This window comes from Leptonotus elevatus, chromosome 1 (genome assembly GCF_054856555.1).
Source record: "Leptonotus elevatus isolate MCC_2025b chromosome 1, RoL_Lele_1.0, whole genome shotgun sequence".
In the NCBI taxonomy this organism is placed as follows: Eukaryota; Metazoa; Chordata; class Actinopteri; order Syngnathiformes; family Syngnathidae; genus Leptonotus; species Leptonotus elevatus.
This window is the reverse complement of record NC_141239.1, coordinates 51,761,519-51,786,003: the sequence shown is the minus strand read 5'-3', so window position 1 is coordinate 51,786,003 and position 24,485 is coordinate 51,761,519. Positions and strand designations below refer to the sequence as shown.

Below are 24,485 nucleotides of genomic sequence, written 5' to 3'. Positions count from 1 at the left end.
TGATTTTCTGAATACAGACTGGAGATCGGTGAACAGGTCCTTCGAAGGATTTATTTTACAGAAATTTCTGGATACAGACAAATTACAGTCAAAACGCTGTAGTTCCCCTTGTGAGTGTGTCCCCCCTCCCACTTGTAGTCGTTCTTATAGTTTCAGCATAGCAGCCCCCCAAAAACCCCTCCCCTTCCTCTTCCTCCTTTGCTGCCCTTAAGCCCCGCCCCTCTCCAGTGCCGCCCCTAAGTCCCAAGATAGACAGTACTCAATACACATTGACACATGGCCGATTGAAGTGGAAATATAGTAGGTCAGACAACCTGGCACACCGACAGATGGCCAACCGGGCGGAAACACAGTAGGCCCCAGACAACCCGGCACCCACTAAGCAAACACAACTTTACAAAATAATCCTATTTAACACATTTTCTCCCCCAAAATAGATGGCTAATTACGTGGGAAAAGGAAGGAAGAATCTTCAAACGTTCCGTAACATTATTACACTCATCAAGCTTTGCTGAGGAAATTAAAGCAGTTATGACTAAATCTAAACAGTAGACTGTCAACACTGGCTGTTTCACTTTACAATACATGGTGTTTGGCATTGTTATTGCTATCCTGATTTTGTGAGCAATTCGGCTGTTTTACAGGGAGATATTCCCTTTATTACATTCTTTCCGGGCGGGTTTGAAATGGTCCGAGGCGGAGTGCACTGCAACGTTTACTGTGGCTGGCAGACTGCGCACTGGCTGACGGTGGCCCAGAACTTTAGCTGAGTGGCAAATGTTGAGCTGCCGCACCGGAGGCGATGGGTACGAACTATAGAAATATTGCGGAGCAAAAAAAATGTAAGACTTCAAAAGAGATTTGTTTTTCTACACATACAGATGAGGCATATGTTAAAATAGTTTGACTGTATGTCATCTTGTAGCTGAGTAAATTTTGTGCAAATCCGTCAAAAAAGATTTAGATTTACAGGGGGAAAAACATTTCACTCAGAAGTTGAAATGTAACAAACTTGACTTTGGGGGGGTCTCAAAGGTCATGATCATATCTTGCTTTCAAGAGAATCTCCTACCACAAACTGAGCAACTAAACGGTTTCTCTCCTGTGTGTGAGACCATGACATGCGTATGAGAGAATTTCTTACCACAAACTGAGCAACTAAAGGGTTTGTCTTCTGTGTGTGTTTCCATGTGCGTGACCATAACATGCTTTGTAGAGAATTTCTTAACACAAACTCAGCAACTAGAGGGTTTTTCTCTTGTATGTGTTCTCATATGTTGCTGCAATACTGATTTGTTTGTCCAACTTTTACCACATATTGAGCAGGGAAAACCTTTTTCTGCATTTGTGTAATTTTCTCGTAGCCAATGTTCTGCTTTTCAGAGCATTTCAACTGCTTGTTGTCACCTTCACAGTCTGTGTCGCTCCTCAAATGTTCTTCCATGTCATCACTGTCAGACAGTGGAGCGATGATGCCGTCTCGTGGTGGTCCTCCACAGTGGTCTCCTCTTGGGCTGTCATGATGAAGCTGCGACCACTCGGGTGGTTTGTCTTGGTGGTCTTCACTCACCACAGAAACACCAGTCAGTGGAAACGTCCCCACTTCAGCCTCTTCCTCTTCAACATAGAGGAACTGTGACGCTGCAGCTTCCTCTTTGATGAAGGGGGGCGTTGGATCCTTTTCTTCCATTTTAACATGGGTGGTTTGTGGAGACTTTTGCCCCAAAATGGAGCTCTCCCCCTGCGGCTCAGGGGGAAGTTCTTGACGGCCTACCAGCTGCTGGATGCCTGAAGGACAGAAGTCAATTTTGTTACTTCCCAGCAAAAACACCAGTGACACTCACCGAGTTGATTGTAACAGTTTTTCAGAGTTTATATAGCTCCACACTTTCCAGAATTAAATCAGCACTTTTAAGATAGCGTGAAAATAGTTCACACTGGGAGAGAGTACGTCTTTAACTCACTAAGCAGAGTTAACACTACAGGAGTAGACATTCAACTCTTCTCAGACCCATGTTGACTCCTAAAACATCTGCCATGACAATTAATCAATCCTGCGTACCCTGTTACCAAAGGCAACCAGAGCCACTTTAAATATTGGACGTTATAATTAAATCTAACGTAACATCGGCCCGTCACCACGGGAAATGTTTCCGCATTTGCATCAAGTGCTTTATAAAGCGAAGCCTCAAAAAAATATACAGACTGACAGATTCCATACATTGCACACAGACTCATGACTCGCTATAAAGAGAGAGAGAAGGCAGCTAAGAAAGCAGTGGAGGAAGGCTGCTCCAGGGGGGGACATCAAATACCGGTTGACAACGTTGCAAAAAATGAGAACTTGAGGGAACGTCGTAAGAGGAAGGAACACACAAGAACACGGTTCTACAAAAACCCTTCATGTTTGTGAATTACCTCTTCACTGACGAAAAAAGCGGAACCCTAAAAACTCCAAAGCAGGAACTGGAATAACATCTACAAAAGGTCTACTGTGACGAAAAAAGGCCCAAACGACACATCCCGCCTATTCAACCTCCTGAGTTCAAGCCGGATACTGACCTTCCAAAATGGAAGGAAGTAGAGAACATAGTACGCCGCGCACGAATCAGCATCAGCCCCTGGTCCGAATAGAGTACCATATAAGCTCTACAAGAACGCACCAGATATTCTGCGCTCTTTGGGGGCTCATGAGGGTAGTGCGGCAGAAGGGAATAATACCTAAGGCATGGCCAAGGGATGAAAGTAGGGCTGAACGATATATCGTTTTGAGAACGAAATTGCGATCTCAAATACAGTGCGGTTTCAAGACCGTCAGCTGCGTTTTTCTTTTTAAGGGCTCTTATCCCCCAAGTTCACAAATCAGCGGCATGCCACAGTGCACACACACAAACACACACACCTACACTTGTCTTTGTATCATCGTGGAGAGATCTCATTGACATGATGCATTTCCTAGCCCCTTCCCCTAACCCCAACCATCAAAAAATATTGCCTACCCTCATTCCTTACCCTAACACCTCAACTATAACCCAATTCAAACTTAAACTCCAAAACCTAGTCTTGACCCTCAAAAAGAGGTTTGAACTTGTGGGGACCACCAAAATGTCCCACAATTTCAAGTCAGTCCCCACAATGGTAGTTAAACCTGGGGAAAACATGCGTGTATGGGCCCCACAATATAGCAAAGACAAAGGCACACACACACACAGTTGTAGCGCAATGAATTCGATCCCAACTTGAGTGAAATCTTGCAAAAAATGACAGTTGGAAGAGGACATGAATGACAATGAAGAGAATAATTGGGACTCAGAAGCAAACTCAATGTAAACTGTATCAGACACGGCACTTAATGTTTGCTAGTGCTACAGGTTGGCCACAAGATTTAGCAGTTTTATCGTTACCCCTGAAATTATAAATATGGTATAAGTAATATATTGTAACGATGGTAAAGCCACACACCTTATGACATGATTCAAATCAGTGGGTGAAGACGGACATCTGCTATGTCCGCGTGTGGTCCGCGCCGAGGAGAGGCAGGCGTCGCGGCGGTGCTACCCGCATATGGCGAGCCGATGGTGGGGCTTCCCAGCCGCCGCTCAGCTCAGTACAAAGAAGTCCACAAAGGTGTGGGGCACCACCCTCAAGAAAAGCATGCTAAGAACCGCGAAGCTTCACTCTCGTTTGGCTTGCCGGCTGTCAAACCTTGCTTGCTTATTAACCCAAATCCCAAACCCGGAAATGCATTTTAGCATAGCGTGAATGAAATCTAGCGCGAGTGGGTGACGTTAGTACGCTGGTTGTGCATACACTGCTGCGTTCAAGTGCGCCATAAGAAATTACCAACACATCTACTCCCGGACTGTCACTTAAGACCCGCTTCGGAACATGGCACCGTTTGATTTAACATGAATCGGTACCCATTCCACACGGAGTTCACTGATGCACTGACTCACTGGTTATCCACAATCCCCCTGAAATATTTTCTCATCGGATATGCACGATTCACGTAGGTGATCTATTTTGGATTCAAAATGGCGAAATTTGCTGAAAGGTGAGGGATTTGCCTGATTGATACATCTGTAGAGAAGGCCAGCATTCCTGAATTTTCTGGTTGCTCGGAGCATTCCAGTATGATCTGGCATCAGATCTAAGCAGCAATGAAAGACAAAAGAGACCTCCATGTCACTTTCCTTGACCTGGCTAATGCTTTTGGATCAGTTTCCCATAACCTCCTCTGAAAATCCTTCAACTTCTTCCATGTTCAATCATCTGTCACTACACTAATAAAAGCCCACTTTGATGACTTGCAATTGTGCTTCACAAGAGCTGACTTTACAATATCATGGCAGTGTGAAGAAGTAGGCATTATGGCAGGCTGTACAATCTCACCCCTAGCTTTCACAAAAGCCATGGAAGTCGCAAGTCAAGAACGGGATCTGCCTTCCACCAATCAGAGCATACATGGACAACATAACCATTCTGACCACTACTGCAGCATGCACGAGGCGATTACTTACTTGCAAAATTGCAGGAGAACATCAAGTGAGTCTGGATGAAAATCAAGCCGAATAAGTCACAAAGCATCTACATTTTCAAGGGAGAACTTAAAAATGTGAAGTTCTGCATTGGTGATAACCCAATAGGCCAATATCCACAGTGTCTGAGCAACCCGTTAAAAAGCCTAGGCAGGTGGTACAATGCAAGTCTCAGGGACAAGGACCAAATACAACAACTAAGGAAGGACATCGCCAACGGTCTGGAAAACAATAAGACACTATTGCCAGGAAAACTGAAAGCTCTGGTGCTTACAATTTGTTCTTCTCCCTCGAGTATTGTAGCCCCTCACTATCTATGAGGTCCCAATAACAACTGTGGAGAAGATGGAGCGAACCATGACCTCATACATTAAAAAATGTCTTGGGGTCCCACGCTGTCTGACTAACAGCAACCTCTACGGCAAAGGGGTCCTTGAACAGCCTATAACAAGCCTAACCGAAGAGTACAAGTGCACTAAAGTAAGGGCGCACTCACACTATGGCCATTTCTTCCGTACCGTACTGAAGCCTGATTGCCCGCCCTCGCCTGTCCCCCTCTGGTCCGCACTCACATTACTCTAACTAAACCGCATCCGAAATATACATCATCACTGACACAACGTGGTAGTTTTAGAACCCAGACGCAGAGATAGAGGTTGAGGCTGAAGCAGCTTTTATTAAACAAAACAAAAGCTCCTCATTGAGAGGGAAAAAACAAAAGCTATTCAAGGTTACACTAAAGGCGCTCCAAAAGGGAGGAAGTCTAAACTACAATCAAAACAAAATCACTTCTTAACTAAAACAATACTGTGGCTATTCAAAATTACAAAGTTCTCTCAAGGGACAGGGCAACAAGGCTGTGGACGGTAACTGGCTTTAGTGGCTCTGACGAAAACACTTAGGCACAAGACAGGGGAGACGCAGACCATTTAACACATGAGGCTAATGGGAAACAGGTGGACACAATCAGGAATCAGGGTTGACACTGACACCACACGAGGAAGGGCAAGTGACCTGAAACGAGAGGAGTCAGAATTTTCAAAATAAAACAGGAAATGACAGGACAACCTCACCGCGGTGTGACAGTACCCCTCCCTCTAGGGCCGACTCCTGACGGCCCAGGCTGGTCAGGATGATCCCTATAGAAGTCCTCAATTAGAGAGTCATCCATAATGAAGCGGGAAGGAACCCACTGTCTCTCCTCGGGCCCATACCCCTCCCAGTCCACCAAGAACTGCTTGCCCCGGCCCCGATTGCGGACGGCCAGCAGTCGCTTCACTTTGTAGACGGGACCCCCATCCACAATCACAGGAGGCGGCGGGGGCGAAGGAGCCGGAACCAGGGAACTCTCCCTGACTGGCTTGACTTGGCTAACGTGGAACGTTGGGTGAACACGAAGGGACCGAGGCAGGCGAAGACGGACAGCGGCCGGGTTGATCACCTTGGAGATGGGGTACGGGCCCACAAACCGTGGTGCCAACTTTTGGCATGGCACCTTCAAGTGAAGGTTTTTGGAGGACAGCCACACTTTATCCCCCGGCTGGTATGCTGGAGCAGGTCTCCTCTTCCGATCAGCTGCTCGCTTGCCTCTGTCCCTCTGGCGCTCCAGTATCTGCCGAGCGGCTGCCCAGATGCGATGGCAGCGACGGACCAAGGCATGGGCAGAAGGAACAGAGGCCTCAGACTCCAGGTTAGCAAAAAAGGGGGGATCGTAGCCAAAAACGCATTTGAATGGGGTGAGTCCTGTGGCAGAGGTAGGCAGGGAGTTATGGGCAAGCTCAACCCAGACCAGGTGTTTGCTCCACGTTGCAGGATTCTGGGAGACAAGGCACCGTAGACCGGTTTCTAACTGTTGGTTGAGGCGTTCAGACTGGCCATTAGCCTCAGGGTGGTACCCTGAGGTTAGGCTGGCTTTGGCGCCGATTAAGCGGCAAAACTCCCTTCAGAAACGAGACACAAACTGGGGCCCTCGGTCCGACACAATGTCTCTAGGGAACCCAGGAACTCGAAAGACGTGGTTAATCATGACCTCGACTACAGTGAGAACTGTGGTTTTACATCGGGAGATGGGGAGTCCTGTGACAAAATCCAGGGATATTTCTGCCCATGGTCTGGAAGGAATGGGAAGAGGCTGCAGCAGGCCCATGCGCGATCTGGTGGATGTCTTATTTCGGGCACATACCGAGCAGGCCTCGATGTACTCCCGGACCTCCGGCTCCATGGAAGGCCACCAGAATCGCCGGGAGATGGCGCACATTGTCCGTCGGACTCCCGGATGACAGGAAAGAAGCGAGGTGTGGGCCCAATGGATCACCTGTGGGCGCAGCTGCACTGGGGCAAATAGTCTATTAAGCGGGCATCCATTTGGTGGAGTTGCCTCACCGTTGGCTTGTTTAACATCCCTCTCGATTTGCCATGTCACGGCTCCAACCACACAGTTCGGCGAAAGGATGGTCTCTGATTCCTTAGCTGCAGGCTCGGGCTCATAGAGACGGGACAGGCCGTCGGGCTTGACGTTACGAGACCCCGGCCTGTAAGTGAGAGAGAAGGAAAAACGGTTAAAGAACAGCGCCCACCTGGCCTGCCGTGGGTTAAGTCTCTTGGCTTTGCGTATGTACTCCAGGTTCTTGTGATCGGTCCAGACCACAAACGGATGCTTCGCCCCCTCAAGCCAGTGCTTCCATTCTTCCAAAGCAATCTTGACAGCCAGAAGCTCTCTGTCCCCAACATCATAGTTTCGTTCAGCCTTGGATAGTCGTCGCGACAAGAAGGCGCAGGGATGCATCTTTCCATCCTTCTCTTCACGCTGAGACAGGACAGCTCCGATCCCCTCATTGGACGCGTCCACTTCTACAACAAATTGCCGCTGTGGATCTGGCATTGTGAGGATTGGTGCTGTGACAAAGCGTTGTTTGAGTGCTTGAAATGCGGCTTCTGCCTCCGGTGACCAGCTGAACCTCACCAGAGGGGAGGTGAGGGCATGCAGAGGGGCAGCTATTGCGCTGAACCCTCTGATGAAGCGTCTGTAAAAGTTGGCAAACCCGAGGAATTGCTGAACCTTCTTGCGGCTATAAGGTGTGGGCCACTCCCTCATGGCACTAGTTTTAGCCAGATCCATCTGTACCTTCCTAGGGGCTATGACAAAGCCCAGGAAGGAGACGGTTTTGGCATGAAAAACACTTTTCTCTGCCTTGACATATAGTTTGTTCTCAAGCAGTCTTTGAAGAACCTTGGAAACATGGATTTGATGTGTGGCTAGATCTGACGAGTATATAAGTATGTCGTCTAAATAAACATACACAAACTGGTCCAGAAAGTCTCTCAACACGTCATTAATCATGGCCTGGAAAACCGCAGGAGCATTAGTGAGACCGAAGGGCATGACTAGGTACTCGTAATGGCCACGAGGTGTATTAAACCCGGTTTTCCATTCATCCCCCTCCCGGATCCTAATGAGATGGTAGGCATTGCGCAAATCCAATTTGGTAAAGATCGTAGCTTGTTGAAGATTTTCAAACACGGAAGACATGAGAGGAAGGGGGTAGCGGTTCTTTATTGTAATGTCATTAAGGAGGCTATAGTCTATACAAGGCCGTAAGGAACCATCCTTTTTCCCCACAAAAAAGAAACCTGCTCCCGCTGGTGATGAGGAAGGACGAATCAGTCCAGCCTTCAGGGAAGTCTCGATGTATTCCTTCAGGGCCGCCTTCTCTGGTCCTGAAACAGAATATAGGCGTCCCTTGGGAATGGTGGAACCTGGAATCAGCTCTATGGCACAGTCATAGGCACGATGGGGTGGGAGCGACATGGCTTTGGTCTTGTTGAAAATCTCCTGGAGGTGATGGTAGCAAGAAGGGACGATGCTCAAATTTGGGTATTCAGAGTCTGTGAAGGAATTAACAGAAATGTGATTAACAGTCGTGATGTCCACTTCTCGAATTGGCGAACCAACCCCATGGCTCACACAATTCTTCCCCCATCCCAGAACTTCGCCAGTCAACCAGTTTACATGGGGGTTGTGTTCACACAACCATGGGTGTCCTAGGACCAGAGTCTGTGAAGAAGACTGAAACACATGAAAAACTAGGTGCTCCTTATGTTTTCCAACTTGGAGCTGGATGGGTTCTGTGATGTGTGTAATGGTGAATAACTCACTTCCATTTAGTGCCCTAGCCTTAATGGGCTTAATTAGTGGCTCAGTCTTGGCTCCAAAATGTCTCACAAGCCCCCAGTCTATCAGGCTCTCATCAGCCCCAGAATCTATCAGGGCATGGAGGTCTGTGGGAGTGGTGCGGTGAATGATTCTTACTGGTGTGAGTTTTCGTGGAACCGACACTGGAGTCGTAACTTGACTCACCGTTTGGGTCCTTTTGGCTGGGCAGGCGGCCACGAGATGATCTCGGTTACCGCAGTAAAAGCACAGACCTTCCAGCTTTCGGCGCAGTCTCTCCTCCAGCGAAAGCCGCGCTCTGCCCAGTTACATGGGCTCCTCCTCTCGCCCCAAGGGAACGGGTTGGCGCTGAACTGCCGAAGAACCGAGAGGAGCTGACACACCTGGTGCTTGGAAGAGCGGGGGTCCCTCCATCGTCCTTGCCCGGCTCTGCGTCACCTCCTGCAGCCGATGATCAGTCCGTATGGCAAGGGCGATGAGGGAGTCCAAATCCGGTGGCAGATCGACTGAGATGAGCAGCTCTTGGATGGACGTCGCCAGGCCCTTGAGGAAGACGTCATAGAGAGCCGTGGAGTTCCAGCCACTCTCTGCCGCGAGAGTGCGGAAGCGGATGGCATAGTCGCTCACGGAGTCCTTTCCTTGTATCAGGCTGCTTAGCTGCCGGGCCTTTTCCCGGTCGGAACAGGCTGGATCAAAGACCCTCTGAAGAGCAGCTCGGAATTCCGTGACGGAGCCGCAGAGTGGGGAACTGCGGGCCCACTCTGCCGTGGCCCAGGTTCTGGCTCTCCCAGTCAGGTGGGAAATCATAAAAGCCACCCGGGATCGATCTGTGGGAAAGGCCTGGGGGGAGTACTCAAAATGAATGTCACAGTCAGTCAAAAATGCCTTGCATTGTCTTGGCTCCCCAGAGAATCGCTCAGGGGAGGCTAGCTTGATCCCCGACCCGGTATACGGCACGGGCGGAATTGGCATGGCTGATTGGGTCTCTGGCACGGCAGGAGGGCTATTGGTGCGATCCTGAACGTCCTGTAACTGTGCTGTGAGCAGGACTATTCGCGCTGCCATGGCTGTCTGAAACTCCTTTTGCTGGGAGAGACGGGCTTCCTGAGCTCGCATTGCTGCGGCAATTTGCTCCCTCTCTGCTGGGTCCATACTGGCCTAAGTGTTCTGACACAACGTGGTAGTTTTAGAACCCAGACGCAGAGATAGAGGTTGAGGCTGAAGCAGCTTTTATTAAACAAAACAAAAGCTCCTCATTGAGAGGGAAAAAACAAAAGCTATTCAAGGTTAAACTAAAGGCGCTCCAAAAGGGAGGAAGTCTAAACTACAATCAAAACTAAATCACTTCTTAACTAAAACAATACTGTGGCTATTCAAAATTACAAACCAAAGTTCTATCAAGGGACAGGGCAACAAGGCTGTGGACGGTAACTGGCTTTAGTGGCTCTGACGAAAACACTTAGGCACAAGACAGGGGAGACGCAGACCATTTAACACAAGAGGGTAATGGGAAACAGGTGGACACAATCAGGAATCAGGGTTGACACTGACACCACACGAGGAAGGGCAAGTGACCTGAAACGAGAGGAGTCAGAATTTTCAAAATAAAACAGGAAATGACAGGACAACCTCACCGCGGTGTGACAATCACGTTGATTCACGCAAGAAGAAGACGTCATCATAGGGGGGACTGTTGTATAGACGGCTCAGCGCTATGGAGAGCGAACTCGACAACACGGTTGCATTAACGTTAATGTTTTTTTTGTCACTTCTCTGCTAAATAGTCAACTCTCCCAGATTTCTGCATTGATAGACTGTGTGAGGCGCCGTTTCACAGTCAGGCGTGCTGCCCGAATGGTCGCTCGCTATATATGTCGCACGTACGTACGTATGGTTATGGTCGGTTACATTTCTCGTTGCGACTACTCGCTGCAGCTGTGCGCATGTGCCGTTTTCTGGCCCACCTCTCCCAATCGTGCCAAACTGGGGATCCGAACCGTACTCAGACGCAGATTGATTGCGCTCATACTACCTATAGAATCCGGACTTCAGCAGAAAGCGTGCTTGGGCACGTTACAATGGCCCTAGTGTGAGTGTGCCCTAAAACTCCAGATGACCTTGAAGGATTCTAGAGACCAGACCATCAGTAATGTTGAATCACCCCTGGTAACTGGACGAAAATGGTCACCATCCAGTGCAAGCTAAATTGGCCCTGAGGCTACATCAGCTTCATCATCAGAGCAACTTATGATGTGTTCCCATCTCCAAAAAAAACTCCACGAGTGGTATGGTGAGGACCCAACCTGCGCCCCCTGCTCAACTCCAGCAACTCTGCAACACATCCTGACCGGTTGTAGGACCAGCCTCACACAAGGCCACTACACCTGGAGGCACAATCAGGCCCTTAAGAGTCTGGCAGCAGCTATTGAGAGCAAGAAAAATACCATCAACTCCCTGCCCCTGAGAAAGACTAATTCTATCATAGCACCACCATTCATCCGAGAAGGACAGAAAAAGCCCAACCATCCCTCTGCTAAACCAGAAGGTAGACAACTAGCTATGGCCAGAGATTGGAAGCTACTTGTCAATATTGGCCAACAGTTAATCTTCCCATCCGAGATTGTAGCTACCACTTTACGGCCAGACATGGTACTCTGGTCATTTTCACTGAAGACGGGGTTCATCATAGATGTCACTGTCTCATGGGAGAATGCAACGCAAGAGGCCCAGAAGCGCAAGAACCCGCGCTTCACAGGCCTGGCCGCAGACGCTCAGCAGCAAGGATGGAATACAAAAGTCTATCCGGCTGAAGTGGGATGCAGAGGGTTTGTGGCTTCTTCCACGATTAGCCTGTTGAAGCTCCTTGGGATTCATGGACAGGCTCTGCGGCAGACAATAAGATCAGTCTCTGAAGCAACAGGTGGATATGGACAAAGCAGAAGGATCCTGACTATGCTCAAAAGAGCGGCGGTACTATCCGCTCACTAACACCATCCCACCCCACCTTTTAAAACCAGGTAACTCTTATGATTAGGTATAAGACACAAACAGACGTGATAACCCTGTAGCTGGCCACCTTTGATGAGGGTGTCTAGTGTTGAAAGGCCGAAACACTGTTAAGTTATTAACATTGTTTTTCAGTTTTAAATTATATTTTAGCCGTTTTAGATTATGTTAACTCAGTATGGCTGAATGAATAGAAATATATTCTTATCTATGTTACTTTCATGAGAAAGAGCAACGGGTCTGTCTATTCATTCGTTATCTAATGGGAGGGCCGGGATTCTGCTGTGTCGGAAGGGAGTCAGGCTTATTATTATTGTATTTTTTCTAATCTGATTTATACCCATGGGAACGGATTCTCTTGTATTCATTCAGTTGTAACCAGGTGTGTTGTGGGCTGACTTTTTTATGAACCCTCTTTTGAATAAATAATGATGTGGGCTGGAGAGAAGAGACACATTTGAACAGAGCACTGCTTGGGTGACTTCAATTGTGTGATCAGAAGCTTCTGGTAATTAATAAATACCTTTGCAAAGGGACTTCTTCACTTGGATCTCACCATTCAGTTAATTGAACACGCAAAGAGTACAATACTTAATATTGTCTACTCTAACAAATGGTGACCGCCGACGCTGAATTATAACGAATGGTCTCCTCCGTTGAATCGAATGGATGGTGGTATTTTGACGTGGAGCTAGATGCGGCGTTCAAGGACGGGCGGAACTTCTAGGCCTAAATAAATAAAGTACGGTAAGTGGAGACTGTTATCCACGTAGAGAGGTTCTGTCTGTCTGGTCCGCTGCAGCTGGTTTTTCGTCTTCCAAATTGTCTAAATTTTAAATGAGATCTGTGTGAACAAGTTATAGTTTGATGTCGTTAGAGAGTTGTGATAATTCCGACGATAAGGAACTAAACACGTCGTGGGGCGGTGCATTTTGAAGTGCAGCCTGTAGATTATAGTATTGCGCTTCTGCCTTTTTTAGCAGTTTTGACCGGATTTGAGGACAAGTAACATAATTGTTCATGGCTCTTGGTGTGAAAGTTCTCGTACACGTAATATGTCTTTTATTTAAAAAAGCGCCTGTTTGAAATTGAACAGTATTGAGGGGTCCAGGTTGATTACAGCGATGATTGGATTTTGTATCACTGTATTTGCAATCGAGAGATTACGTGAAACTTTTATTTTGTTGGCGCTTCTACAATATGTAGTTTTGAGGTCAGGATTCCCGTTTGAATTCCTTTTGTTCCACGGTTGAGTTCGTTAGTGCGTGACAATTTCTTAAGAAAATGAGCGCCTTGCAGAAATTTTGCAATATATGGAGAACAGTTTAGCTCAGCGGGATTGGGTAACCGCTGTGTATAAACGAGAGGTCACGTAATTCTTATGTCTGTCTGGTGTGTGGCCATATGTGTTAACATATTGAACTATTAATACTAAAAGTGAGACGTCACTGTATTGATAAATATTAATACTATTTGCGTATGATAGAAACCGAAAGTAAAATAGCCTATAAACAAAATGGAGGCGATTTCGACCCGGATACAGAATGGTTTGTCCTGAATGCGCTTCCGGTTCAGCGGAAAAATAAAAGCGTCGATGAACAATGGAAAAACGAACTATGGATCGATTGTATAAAAAGCTTTCGCTGGACAAAATGGTATGTCAGAATTTTGTATTTTCTTTGTTGGTAATGGAAAAAGGCTGAATTTGATGCTAAAATGACTCCAGCATTTTTGGGGCAGTTTACGGGTGGTTTGTTCGAAGTTAACCCGTTTACTGAAATCACCGTATAAAACTGCGGTTTGAATGCTATGAGATTTGTAGACAACGGATTGATAGAATAACACCGTTTATTATTTTATAATGACTGAAGAGTGTGTGCGTATGCTTTTGAGTGTGTGACCTGGCTTTTGAAAGGTGGGGGTTTGGGAGTGAGAAATATGCATATGGGGACTTTGTTTGTTTTTTTTCAATATTTTTAACTAAGTTTGGTGTTGTTTTTGTGTGAGATGAGACTGTTGTGATAGTGGCGTTTGTTTTATTAATGGGAATGTGATAAAATAGGTTTTGCGATTTATAATGTTAAGTTCCCCCCCCCCCCCCCCCCGTTTTTAGGTTAGAAAAAAAAAAGGTGGGGGCTGGGCTGTGCGCTGTGAGCATAATGTGTCCTCGTAATGGGACTTTTTCTTTGTCAAAATGGTAAGAGAGGAATGATAAACAATATAAAATAAGTAATAGTATTTGAAAGATATTGTTGAGTTTTTGTAGAAGACTATTAAATTAGTGTTTTATTTTTTATTTTTTTTATTTTTTTTTAGTGACTGAGCTAATAAATCTTTACACTTTAATGATTGATGACGATGGTTAATTTGTTAACTTTCCCTTTTCGGGACAAATGAATAAAGAGTAATGATAAAATAATGGCATTTTGTTTGAGCTATGTTGAGTTGATATAATTATGCCTACATCTGTATAGCTGTGGCTGGAAGTAAGATAGTTGAATAAGGAGTTATGAATGTTTTTGAAATTGACATGTTGATAATGATTTTTAATATTTGTTTTTTCTCTGAGTGTGTCATTTCAGAAACTGATGTTTGAGTTCCAAGGCAGATGAGGGTTTGATGGCCTTCACTGATTACAAACTGCGAACGGGATGCGCCCCAGCTGCTGATACGTTGTATGGCTAGTAGCTATTTGAAGGGGTATTGAAAAAAGAAAAAGAAAAAAGAAATGAATAAAGAGGCTGTGTTTTTTACGAAACATTTTTGAGAAAGCAGGGAGTGAACTGTCTTGCTATGATCCCATATCCTCAGTCTGGCATTTTTAATGCATTGTATCAACGAGTGTGCATTTTTTTTTGATCAGGTGAGCTCTCAGAAAGACTGTGTGTCATCGGATCCACATTGCAGACTGCGTCTGAATGGATGTGGCAGAGATCAAAGGTCAAAAGCCGCAGAGCAACAGTCTTCTCGTCCTGTGCCTAAGAAAAACATGATGTTCAAATTCCTCAATGCCCAGTGACTGTGTATACGCCTCATTATAGTGACTTCTCCCCTATGGCTGTTTTGCATCCAGAGGAAATCTAAATGCCTGCTCTGAACATTGCTGCCACAGCAGCCGCCCTGCTGGCCAGGACTGAACATTGACAACAGCTGCCGTCCTGCCTTTTGCTGGGGGTCTGGACTGAGAAAGTTGGTGGTCGGAATGAGATGTGATCCTTGTTCAGTAAAATGCTGCACGGAGTATGCGGGGCATTTTTAATGTGTTGAGTGGGGAACTGTGATCTATAGCAAGATGTTTCAGAAAATTGGAAACGACATATGTGAATTTGAAATGAGGGATTGAGAAAATTTATTTCAATCTATAGCCTACTAAATTTTTGCCTATATTTTTGGGAGAATCAGTTTCTGAATTGGTACAATGGGAATTTTATTAATATGATATGATACGATATATTTTTATTTTCCCCGTGAGGAACTTTTTTGGACTTCGTCCAGCTGCAGCTATAGTATAAAATAAATAATAGAATAAAATGAGTAGTAACAAGTAAAAGACTAACTAAGAGTTTGATGGCTATATTAGATTTTTTTTTTTTTAACAGCACTGTGATTTATAAATCCCAGAAATATTTTGTGTGCTGTGTTTTTTATGAGCCCCGCTAATATGTGAAAGATTAGCAGTTTGAAGATGATTTTTAGTTTGATTAAATCTAGGAAATGGTAGATATTTGTAAATTTTGTGTGATTTTATCCTCAGCCCCACTAATCTGTAAAAGAGGTGAGGTTGATTGGCAGTTTAAATAATTTTCGGGACTCTAGGAGAATTAGATTAATATGGTTACCTCTATTTTTATGGCCCCAAAGTCATCATATATTAGTGTCTTAAGTTGTATCTGCTTATGCTCAGTTTTATAGTGTTTTGTAGCTCTTTTGTTTATCTCATAGCCTGATTTAGAGGGTTGAGTTATTTATGACGTTTTTTGAGTTATGAGGTCTCTATTTTGTCCTCCCTTTATCTTGACGTGTTTGAAAAAATCAGTGGATCTTTGTCAAATGAGGGAGTTTATGTTTAAGAAATTAACTAATGTAGACGAGTTAGAAAATTTAAATCAAATTTAAAAACGAAATTAAAAAGGTTGTGGGGTATCGGCCTACACTCCAATTGACAGGATGAGTTTGAAAGTGATAATCCACAGTTTGAATATGAAGAAATCTACCAGAGGAAATCGATCGCAAAGTAAGTCTGAAGCAAGCAAGGACAATAATGCATATTCGCCGAATGAAGGTAATTATATTATATTATATCTTTTATCTCAGAATCACATTTGAAAAATGTAATGTTTGGAGCCCAGTGTTTGCAAAAGAGTATAGATAATATGAATATATGTGAGTTTTTCCCAGCATGCCAGGATTCGGCCGGTCATGGGATTCTGGGAAGAGAATAAGAGATATGAAAGGCACAGTTATGCAAATTTAGAACAAATTTAGTCATGGTAAAAAATTACCTATTATTGAACAAAACCTATTTGAAAAATAAATATTTATAAAAACTGTCTTATATTAATGAATGAGCGAATGTCATTCACCTCAATCAAAGGCTGGGCTCTATTTTAATGTCACAAAAATAGATCTTTTCCTGTTCCAACAGCACAGGACTTACGGATCTTAACCAAATAACATTTACTAATCCCAACTAACAAAAACTATCAGGGTATTTTCCTCCAAATAAAATTTATGTGAGTTTATGAGAAACTAAAAATGAAAATTTTCTGCACTCAGGAGAACGGCCCCAGGGGGTCGGAGAGGAAATCTTGTGCAGTTCGCTGGACAGAAAGAAGGATGGAGAAATTCCACAACTGGAAAGGAGACGTGCCAGGCTCGGCTATCTCATCAACTGATGATCATCAATCTTATCACCTCCGACCTGGAGCCACGTCAGCTGACCCAGTGATCGTTCTGGAGCGGCCGTTTCGACAACATTCGACACCGTATGAGGACATCAGTCAACGGATCAAGTCAAGTGCCTTTTCTTGGGCAATCATTTCACGAACAGTCAAATTTTTCGGGCAGAATAATCTCGTGACAAATCGAAGAATTTGGGTAGTCTACCCCAGATTCTTAAAGAAGAAAGAACTATTGCGTCACTTTTTTCATTCAACAAAACTTCATCACAAGATGGCTTCAAAGAACACATATTCGTCTGCCGATACATTGCGACACTTTTTAATGAACAACATTTTATGTTAAGCCTCACATATGCTATGCTTATTCCACTAAAAATCTTTTAAATGTATCAAATTGTTTTTTAATGTCATATGATTGCTAAACTACCTCCTCTTCTGCTAAAGGGATGTTTTAAGGATAATTATTTTACCACACAACCATTGAAAAAAATGTTTTAATGTGTTGAGCTCTTATGAGCTCAAATGAGGGATTGTTAAATTATTAACATTGTTTTTCAGTTTTAAATTATATTTTAGCCGTTTTAGATTATGTTAACTCAGTATGGCTGAATGATTAGAAATATATTCTTATCTATGTTACTTTCATGAGAAAGAGCAACGGGTCTGTCTATTCATTCGTTATCTAATGGGAGGGCCGGGATTCTGCTGTGTCGGAAGGGAGTCAGGCTTATTATTATTGTATTTTTTCTAATCTGATTTATACCCATGGGAACGGATTCTCTTGTATTCATTCAGTTGTAACCAGGTGTGTTGTGGGCTGACTTTTTTATGAACCCTCTTTTGAATAAATAATGATGTGGGCTGGAGAGAAGAGACACATTTGAACAGAGCACTGCTTGGGTGACTTCAATTGTGTGATCAGAAGCTTCTGGTAATTAATAAATACCTTTGCAAAGGGACTTCTTCCCTTGGATCTCACCATTCAGTTAATTGAACACGCAAAGAGTACAATACTTAATATTGTCTACTCTAACAACACCCACTGATTAAAAGGAACACTACTGATTATGTGCCCCCACCCCCCCCCCCCCAAAAAAAAGTGTCTTGGGGTTTAGTGAGTGGTCGTGCTGTCCTCTCCATGTCAAAAAAATACAGCTCCTATACTTTCAAAGCGTACCTCATGTGACCACCATGTATTGGCACAGTCGATACTTTACCATCATATCCTGTGTTTAACGATTCTTTAAATGTCTTCACTCATTTTGTTTGTACCGTATTTTCATAACCATAAGGCGCACCGTATTATAAGGCACAGTCACAGTTACTGGTGCTATTTCTGTGTTTAACACACACATAAGGCGCACCGCACTATTGGGCGCATGCACGGTCAAACATACAGGTAGCGTGCTATTATGCTAAAACATATGCTAGTGCTAGCGCATGTTTTAAAAAAAGGCAACTAACGGAACAAAACTGAGTTCGGTTGAAATAACAATGTAAACAGTGAGTTCAGTTGTACTTGAAGTATATAACAATGTACTCACGTTGCTTTTAATCCTAATCCACAAATCAGTCATAGTCCTCATGATTACTGGCGTGCACAGGTAGTGGTGCTCACACCCTTACGCCTCTGCCCTCGCTCGAAAAAGTGCCTTTTGGAAACCAAACCTAGCTATCTCGCTTGCTTGCTTCCTTTGTCACGTAAACGCTAATTATCCACGGTTGACACACACACACGCATCTCCTTCCCCTGCTGCTCCACCCCAGCCAGGTAACTGTGTTATGAATCCAGTGAAATTGTATTGTTTGTTTGCCCTCTATTCCCTACCTATAATCATTTTGTTATGAAGTAGCATGTCTCATACAGCACAACTGAGCACAAAATAGCGGATATTAGCCACTTAGTTTAAAATGCTATATGCTAATTCAATAATAGACAACGTGATAACCACCACCTAGTAAGACTCATGACGGTGAAAGGAAGCTCTCTGTGATCCGTGCATTGAAAAGCATTGGACTTTGGATCATTGTAATTTGATTTGTGGCGATTCATTTGACTTGAAAATGTGATGAACTGTTGTTTGTGTCTGGTTTCTATTATGCTAGTAGTCACAGGCAAAAACAATCCAATACGTCATTGTTGATCGAAGCATTTGCATTGAGTTGCATTGTGGAAATACCAGAAATGCCCGGATGTTTGGAATTGTCAATTTCTTGTGAAAAAAACCTTTTGCTTTCTTGTAATGACAACAGTTAGTTTTATTCATTCTCATGTCATTGGTCTGTTTGGTTACAATTGGTTGATTTATTTAGTAATTGTAGCATAATGCCTAGAAAGGAGCGGCTGAAAAGAGGAAAAGAAAAGGAACTACAGCAAGCAGTCAAGGGAAGCATCTCTCTGCTCTCTTGGATGAAATCAAAGATGCATGAAGATGAAAGGTCAGAATCAGAGTCAAGGCCAGAGAGAGAGAGTCATGTTAACTAGAGTATAGCACCTTTTTAAGATCCCATTTAATATTGATTTGCTCCTTAAGGTTAATTGTATTGAAAAATCTTTTTTCAAGTAGTTTCTACTAAAATCAGCAGGCATGAAGCTATTATTTAGTACAAACAATAACTGTAAGTTACTTCTATGCTACAAGTCTTGCAATCATGTTGCCCTAATAGGCTGTTATTAAAACTACAAACCCAATTCCCAAAAAGTTGGGACACTATACAAATTGTGAATAAAAACTGAATGCAATTATGTGGAAGTGTCAAATTGTAATATTTTATTCAGAATAGAACATAGAGAACAGGTCAAAAGTTTAAACTGAGGAAATGTATCATTTTAAGGCAAAACTATGTTGATTTTAAATTCCATGGTGTCAACAAATCTCAAAAAGTTTGGACAAGGCCATTTTCACCACTGTGAGGCATCCCCTCTTCTTCTTACAACAGTCTGCAAACTTCTGGGGATCGAGGAGACAAGTTTCTCAAGTTTAGAAATAGGAATGCTATCCCATTCTTGTCTAACACGCGTCTCTCAATGGGCTTTCTTTGTTGCACCTTCCCCTTTATGATGCGCCAAATGTGCTCTAGAAGTGAAAGAAGTGGACTGCAGGCTGGCCATTTCAATACTTCCACTTCCACATAATTGCATTCAGTTTTTATTGACAATTTGTATAATGTCCCAACTTTTGGGGAATTGGGTTTGGAGTGAGGTATTAGTAATTATTATTATGTGTATGTAATGTTTATTTAAAAACTTCTATTGACATTTCCGAACATCCGGGCATTTCTGATATGTCCCAAATGCAACACAATGCAAATGCTTCCTTTATACGGTGAAAACAAACGGCAGATTGCAATGCTTTTTTCTGTGACTATCATACAAACAACATCTCATTACATTTTGAAATCAAAATAATCCTCACAAATCAAATTACAACAATCCAAAGTCCAACGCTTTTCAATGAGCAAATTTGTTCAGCAAATTGACGGCCATCTTGACTTGTGACCTCATCTAGGAATTGTCAGTAAGGTATATTCCTTGTGCACAAAAGTGCCCTTTTTTCCCCCGGAGCACTTGCCCCCCAAAATCTCTGTGCACGCCCCTGCTCATGATCTTCTGTATCAGAAACAAACAACTGGTCAAGTTCTCCATCAAACACGCCGTCTCATTGTTAGAGTCAGTCTCGTCGTGTCCTCAGAAATGATGCCGCTTTTGCGTTCGCCCAAGCATTCACGATCCACAATTCACGTTTTAAAGTTGCGGGGCGTGTCCGTCACAAGGGGGTGACAAGGCCGTCCCTCTTTTGGCTCAACACAAGTCAGAGATTTTTAAACTCCAAATTATCATAGAATTAATAATTACCTTACTAAATAACCTTTAAAGTACCCATAGTATGAAAATGCACTTTAGTCCGTCCGCGACTTCTTTATCTTTCTCATCTCTAAAATGTGTGCTTCAAACGGGCAGATTAAACTTCCGTGACTTGGTGACGTCAACAAGACACGGAAGTGCACTCGACCCCGTCCCCTCTGGTTAGTGGCACCGCCTCTGGTAAAAGTTTGAGAAATTTGAGAAGCTGGCTGCTCCTCCTCATGCCCCCCTGCTCGCAAACGCTCCGTGGAGAGGGGAAACAACAATCAGGAAAAAGTGGTTGCTTCCTTCGCCCAAGTCTTTGAGAAGACAGTGGATTAATTTTATTTTTGAAGGACGTGTACCGACAGCATTTCTTGAAGCACTGTTTTGTTAATGAAAGCCTGTTCAGAGCTGGATTTGCAACTCATTTAATGGATTGGTCCCAACGGTGTGTGACCCAACTGCAAACGTGAAAGATTAAGTTTAACATTTTGATTTAGCCTTCCTTCCTATCCTTTTAATTAGAGATGTGCCATAGTTTAATGCCTAAAGTGGGAGCAACATTTGTCGTGTGGAGGTTATTTTCTTACAAGAAGTCAGATGATAAAGCAGACAGTGGTTGGATAATACTGAAGCGGTAATGTTTTGTCAAGATACAATCCACGGTGGTCAATTTGCCGTGACTGGCAACTCACCACCTCGTTGACGCGACATTGTGATGCTAACCGGCCGCTAAATGGTCTCGACGAGACGGCTTGCACTTTGCGACCACGCAGTGGCCTAAATGTGCACATTTGTGTTATTCATAATCACTTGTAAATGTACAAGCATTCACAGAAAACCAGGGACATTCACGGCAAACTAACGCGCTCACCATTCAATGCCAATCACAAATCTTGCATATTAGTTAACTTCAGTTAGCTAAACTTGTTAGCAAACACTGTTGCCATTCAACAGCATGTGTGTGACAAACGTGTACGTGGCTCTGTATACTTCCACTTGGTGCTCACTTTACGCTTTATGTGAAATTCAAAAGTAATTTATTTTGTATGTAAAATGTTCACAGGGACACAACAGAAAGGTTAGCTCAAGATTGTTGGCTAGGTGACCTACCTGTCTCGAATATATCATCTGCCTCGGGCTATGTTTTAAATAGTCAAAATATGAAGACTAAATGTTAAACATAGGGATGTATGATAATGCTATTTTCAACCGATACCGATAAACCAATAATTTAGAAAGTGTCGATGTCAATAACTGATAAGTAAGCCGATAATTGTTTGCAAAATTAACTTGAATACAAATATACTTTTGAGTCCTACTATAACGCTAACATGGACAAATACATGTAAAAATTGTGTAAAGCACCATGAAGCTGATTTTTATTGGTATCTCTGCTTCAAAGAAAACCAGTAACACATTTTGAGTTTGCCAAAACAAAACAGTCATGTTTCAACAACAACAACAACAACAAAATCAAAACAAATCTTTATTATCTGGTCTATCTGTAGGATGTCAAAGTGGTTGATAATTGGAGTGGGTTACATTCACTGACCTGTATACATTATTGGATAACCGATAGCCCTTACACGCCCGTGCAAGCCGTTGAAGCCACGGGGCGGCCATCTTACTCCTCCATTTCGTACAGATTAGACATACAGCTAAAGTTTCCCGGCCACCGGAAATTTCGGTGCATCATTACATCGGATGCGGCGAGGTGCTGTGTGCATACAGTCAATCAGTGTAGTTTTTTCCCACACCATTATGAACGTCTGTAAATGTTAAGTGAAAGTTTAGTGAACAGACCTTCCATGCGTATTACAACTTGAGTCTTGCAAACAGCTTACACTTGTCGGTGTCGCTCGGTCACCTCTCTCGCACGACAAGTTGCTCCTTGTAGCTCCTTGTACGACACGATCGCCGTTTCAAACAGTCCGAAGATTTCGTCGGCGGCCACAATCAGTCGCTTCTTTACCAAATCTTTCAACATTGTGATGTTGTAGGTGAACGCTGACACATGAATACACAACCTGACGCTTGTCCTAAAATGTTAACAACCGGAATTTTACGTGCGGGCTCTTAACCAGAAGTATCAAAGACAAAACGTTGCTGTTTCTTTTTCACCATGTTCGGATTTAAACCTTTTTTTTCTACATCTAGCACGCTCTTGAATCTCATTTTATATAGACAACATTCACGAAAATTACAGCCCAGTCCACAACCAAAAAAAGTGGGAAAAAAAGAAGTGGTTGTTGCTACCCGGACCACAATGACAAGAGCGCCAATGTGCTGCATGTTAACAGACGCGGGGAAACGTCACACCGCCGTTGTACTAAAACTTCGGTCATGGCAGACGTTTTAACACATATGTTCACTAACTTTATGTCACAGACGGACTCAAAGAAGGACCTCAGTGTTACTCCTCCAGCACCGGCAGAACGCTGCGTCCTAATCGTTGGAGAGCAAAATCTCGGACGCTCCATGTTGCTCCTAGCGGCTGTCACAGCTGCCTGTCAGATGAGCATAAGGGTGGTGTTCTTTGCTCAAACGCAAATCCAAAGCCTGCCGGTGTCTTTGCAGAAACGTGTTCCAAGTGTGAGCCCGGAAAGTCTGAAGGTACGATATGAAAAAATAAATAAAGACAAGTAGGCCTACCCACCCACGCTCTGTAACAAGAAGTACGTTGTATGTCTTGTGTAAAAAGAAATACTAAAAGCGTAAGTACCGATTAGATCCCTGTCCTTATGTATAAAAAGCTGAAATTACCAAAATAAACAAACTGAGCTTTATTAAATTGAAGGGAAAAAAGCACAGTAGGCCTACTTTTTCATTTTGACAGCACATAACAAGCCACAAACTTTATGAACCCTTGACCCCAATCAAAAAAAAAATCCTGCCTTTACACAAATGATAATGTTTATTTGATTGTCAGCTGTTCAACTGTTGCTAATTCCTTCCTACGTTTCCCCTTTTTTTGGTAAGAAAATCCAATTCTGCTATGCGAGGACATTGGAGGAGTTGCTCCAACAAGTGGCAGGCCTTCATGAGTCAACAAGCACATTTCCCATCCCTCCATCACTGATCATCGTGGACAGACTGGAGGACTTTCTGTGTGGACCTGCAGGTGACATCCACATGGAGCAGTCCTGCGCTGCACACCTCTCAGCGTTGTTGTGCGACACGGCGACTTTTCTCTCGGGCCTCCTTGAACAGCAGACATCGAGCCCCGCCCCCTGTCGCGTCATCGCCTCTTATAAGCCAAAAGAGCCAAGTGGAGAATCCTCGGGTGTCTCGGATCAACTTCTTGACGCATTTGACCGCTACTTTCAAGTCCGATGTACTCTGGACAAAGACGGAAGCTACAAAGCTGCAGCAGCTGGGCTAAAGGAGGTGTGGCACGTTTACTTTTCTGGAACTGGCATCACCCTTGACCCTTGCACCACAGGCACTGAGGACAGGCCAAGTTCAGCACAGGAGTGGGAGTTGTTAATGTATCCTGATGGTTTCATGGCGTTTCAGTTAGTTTGAACGCATTTGCAACAAATAGGGATTAATTGCTGCTTTTTTATGTTCAATTGTTCAGAGTAGCAACGTCATCTCATTGGAATTTTGTAATTAGTAAATAAATCATTAAATTAAATCATTGATTGAGTCATTCATTCATTGGAGGAGACTCGAGTTTAATATTTAAATTAAACTTGAGCTCGCCTTTCCACATTGGTTTTAGATTTATTTTATTTTTTATCAAGATATCAGATGATAACCTCGGTAAATTAGTCGTTAAAGTGAAGGATGCTACATTTGAATAGTTTATGAGTTTGTTTTTCATCTGAGAGGTTACAATAAATTATGAACACACACACAATACACAATCAGGTTTTGATTATGTGCACGTTTATTTTCTGATCTACTTGAGAACTTTAAAATGCAAAGTAATATCGTAAAAGGTTAAAAATAAACAAAGATAAGAAAAATCAGCTAGAGATGCTCATGTGTATGTTTGAGTATATGCATACTGTATG

The 24,485-nt window shown here is 43.6% G+C and overlaps 1 protein-coding gene and 1 pseudogene across 2 annotated transcripts; one reads left to right on the top strand and one right to left on the bottom strand.

Annotated features, from left to right (window-relative positions):
* Positions 1 to 249: 249 nt before the first annotated feature.
* On the bottom strand, positions 250 to 22,700 carry LOC147184566 (uncharacterized; annotated as a pseudogene). The gene is made up of 2 exons (XR_015094075.1): positions 22,270 to 22,700; positions 250 to 1,788 (listed from the first exon to the last, which is right to left on the bottom strand). The product of XR_015094075.1 is annotated as an uncharacterized LOC147184566 (transcript).
* Positions 22,603 to 24,103, top strand: LOC147184565 (ATPase SWSAP1-like). The gene is made up of 2 exons (XM_086068640.1): positions 22,603 to 23,079; positions 23,446 to 24,103. The coding sequence occupies exons 1-2, from the start codon at positions 22,810 to 22,812 to the stop codon at positions 23,989 to 23,991; spliced, it is 816 nt and encodes a 271-aa protein (XP_085924766.1). The 5' UTR covers positions 22,603 to 22,809; the 3' UTR covers positions 23,992 to 24,103.
* The last annotated feature ends 382 nt before the right edge of the window (positions 24,104 to 24,485 follow it).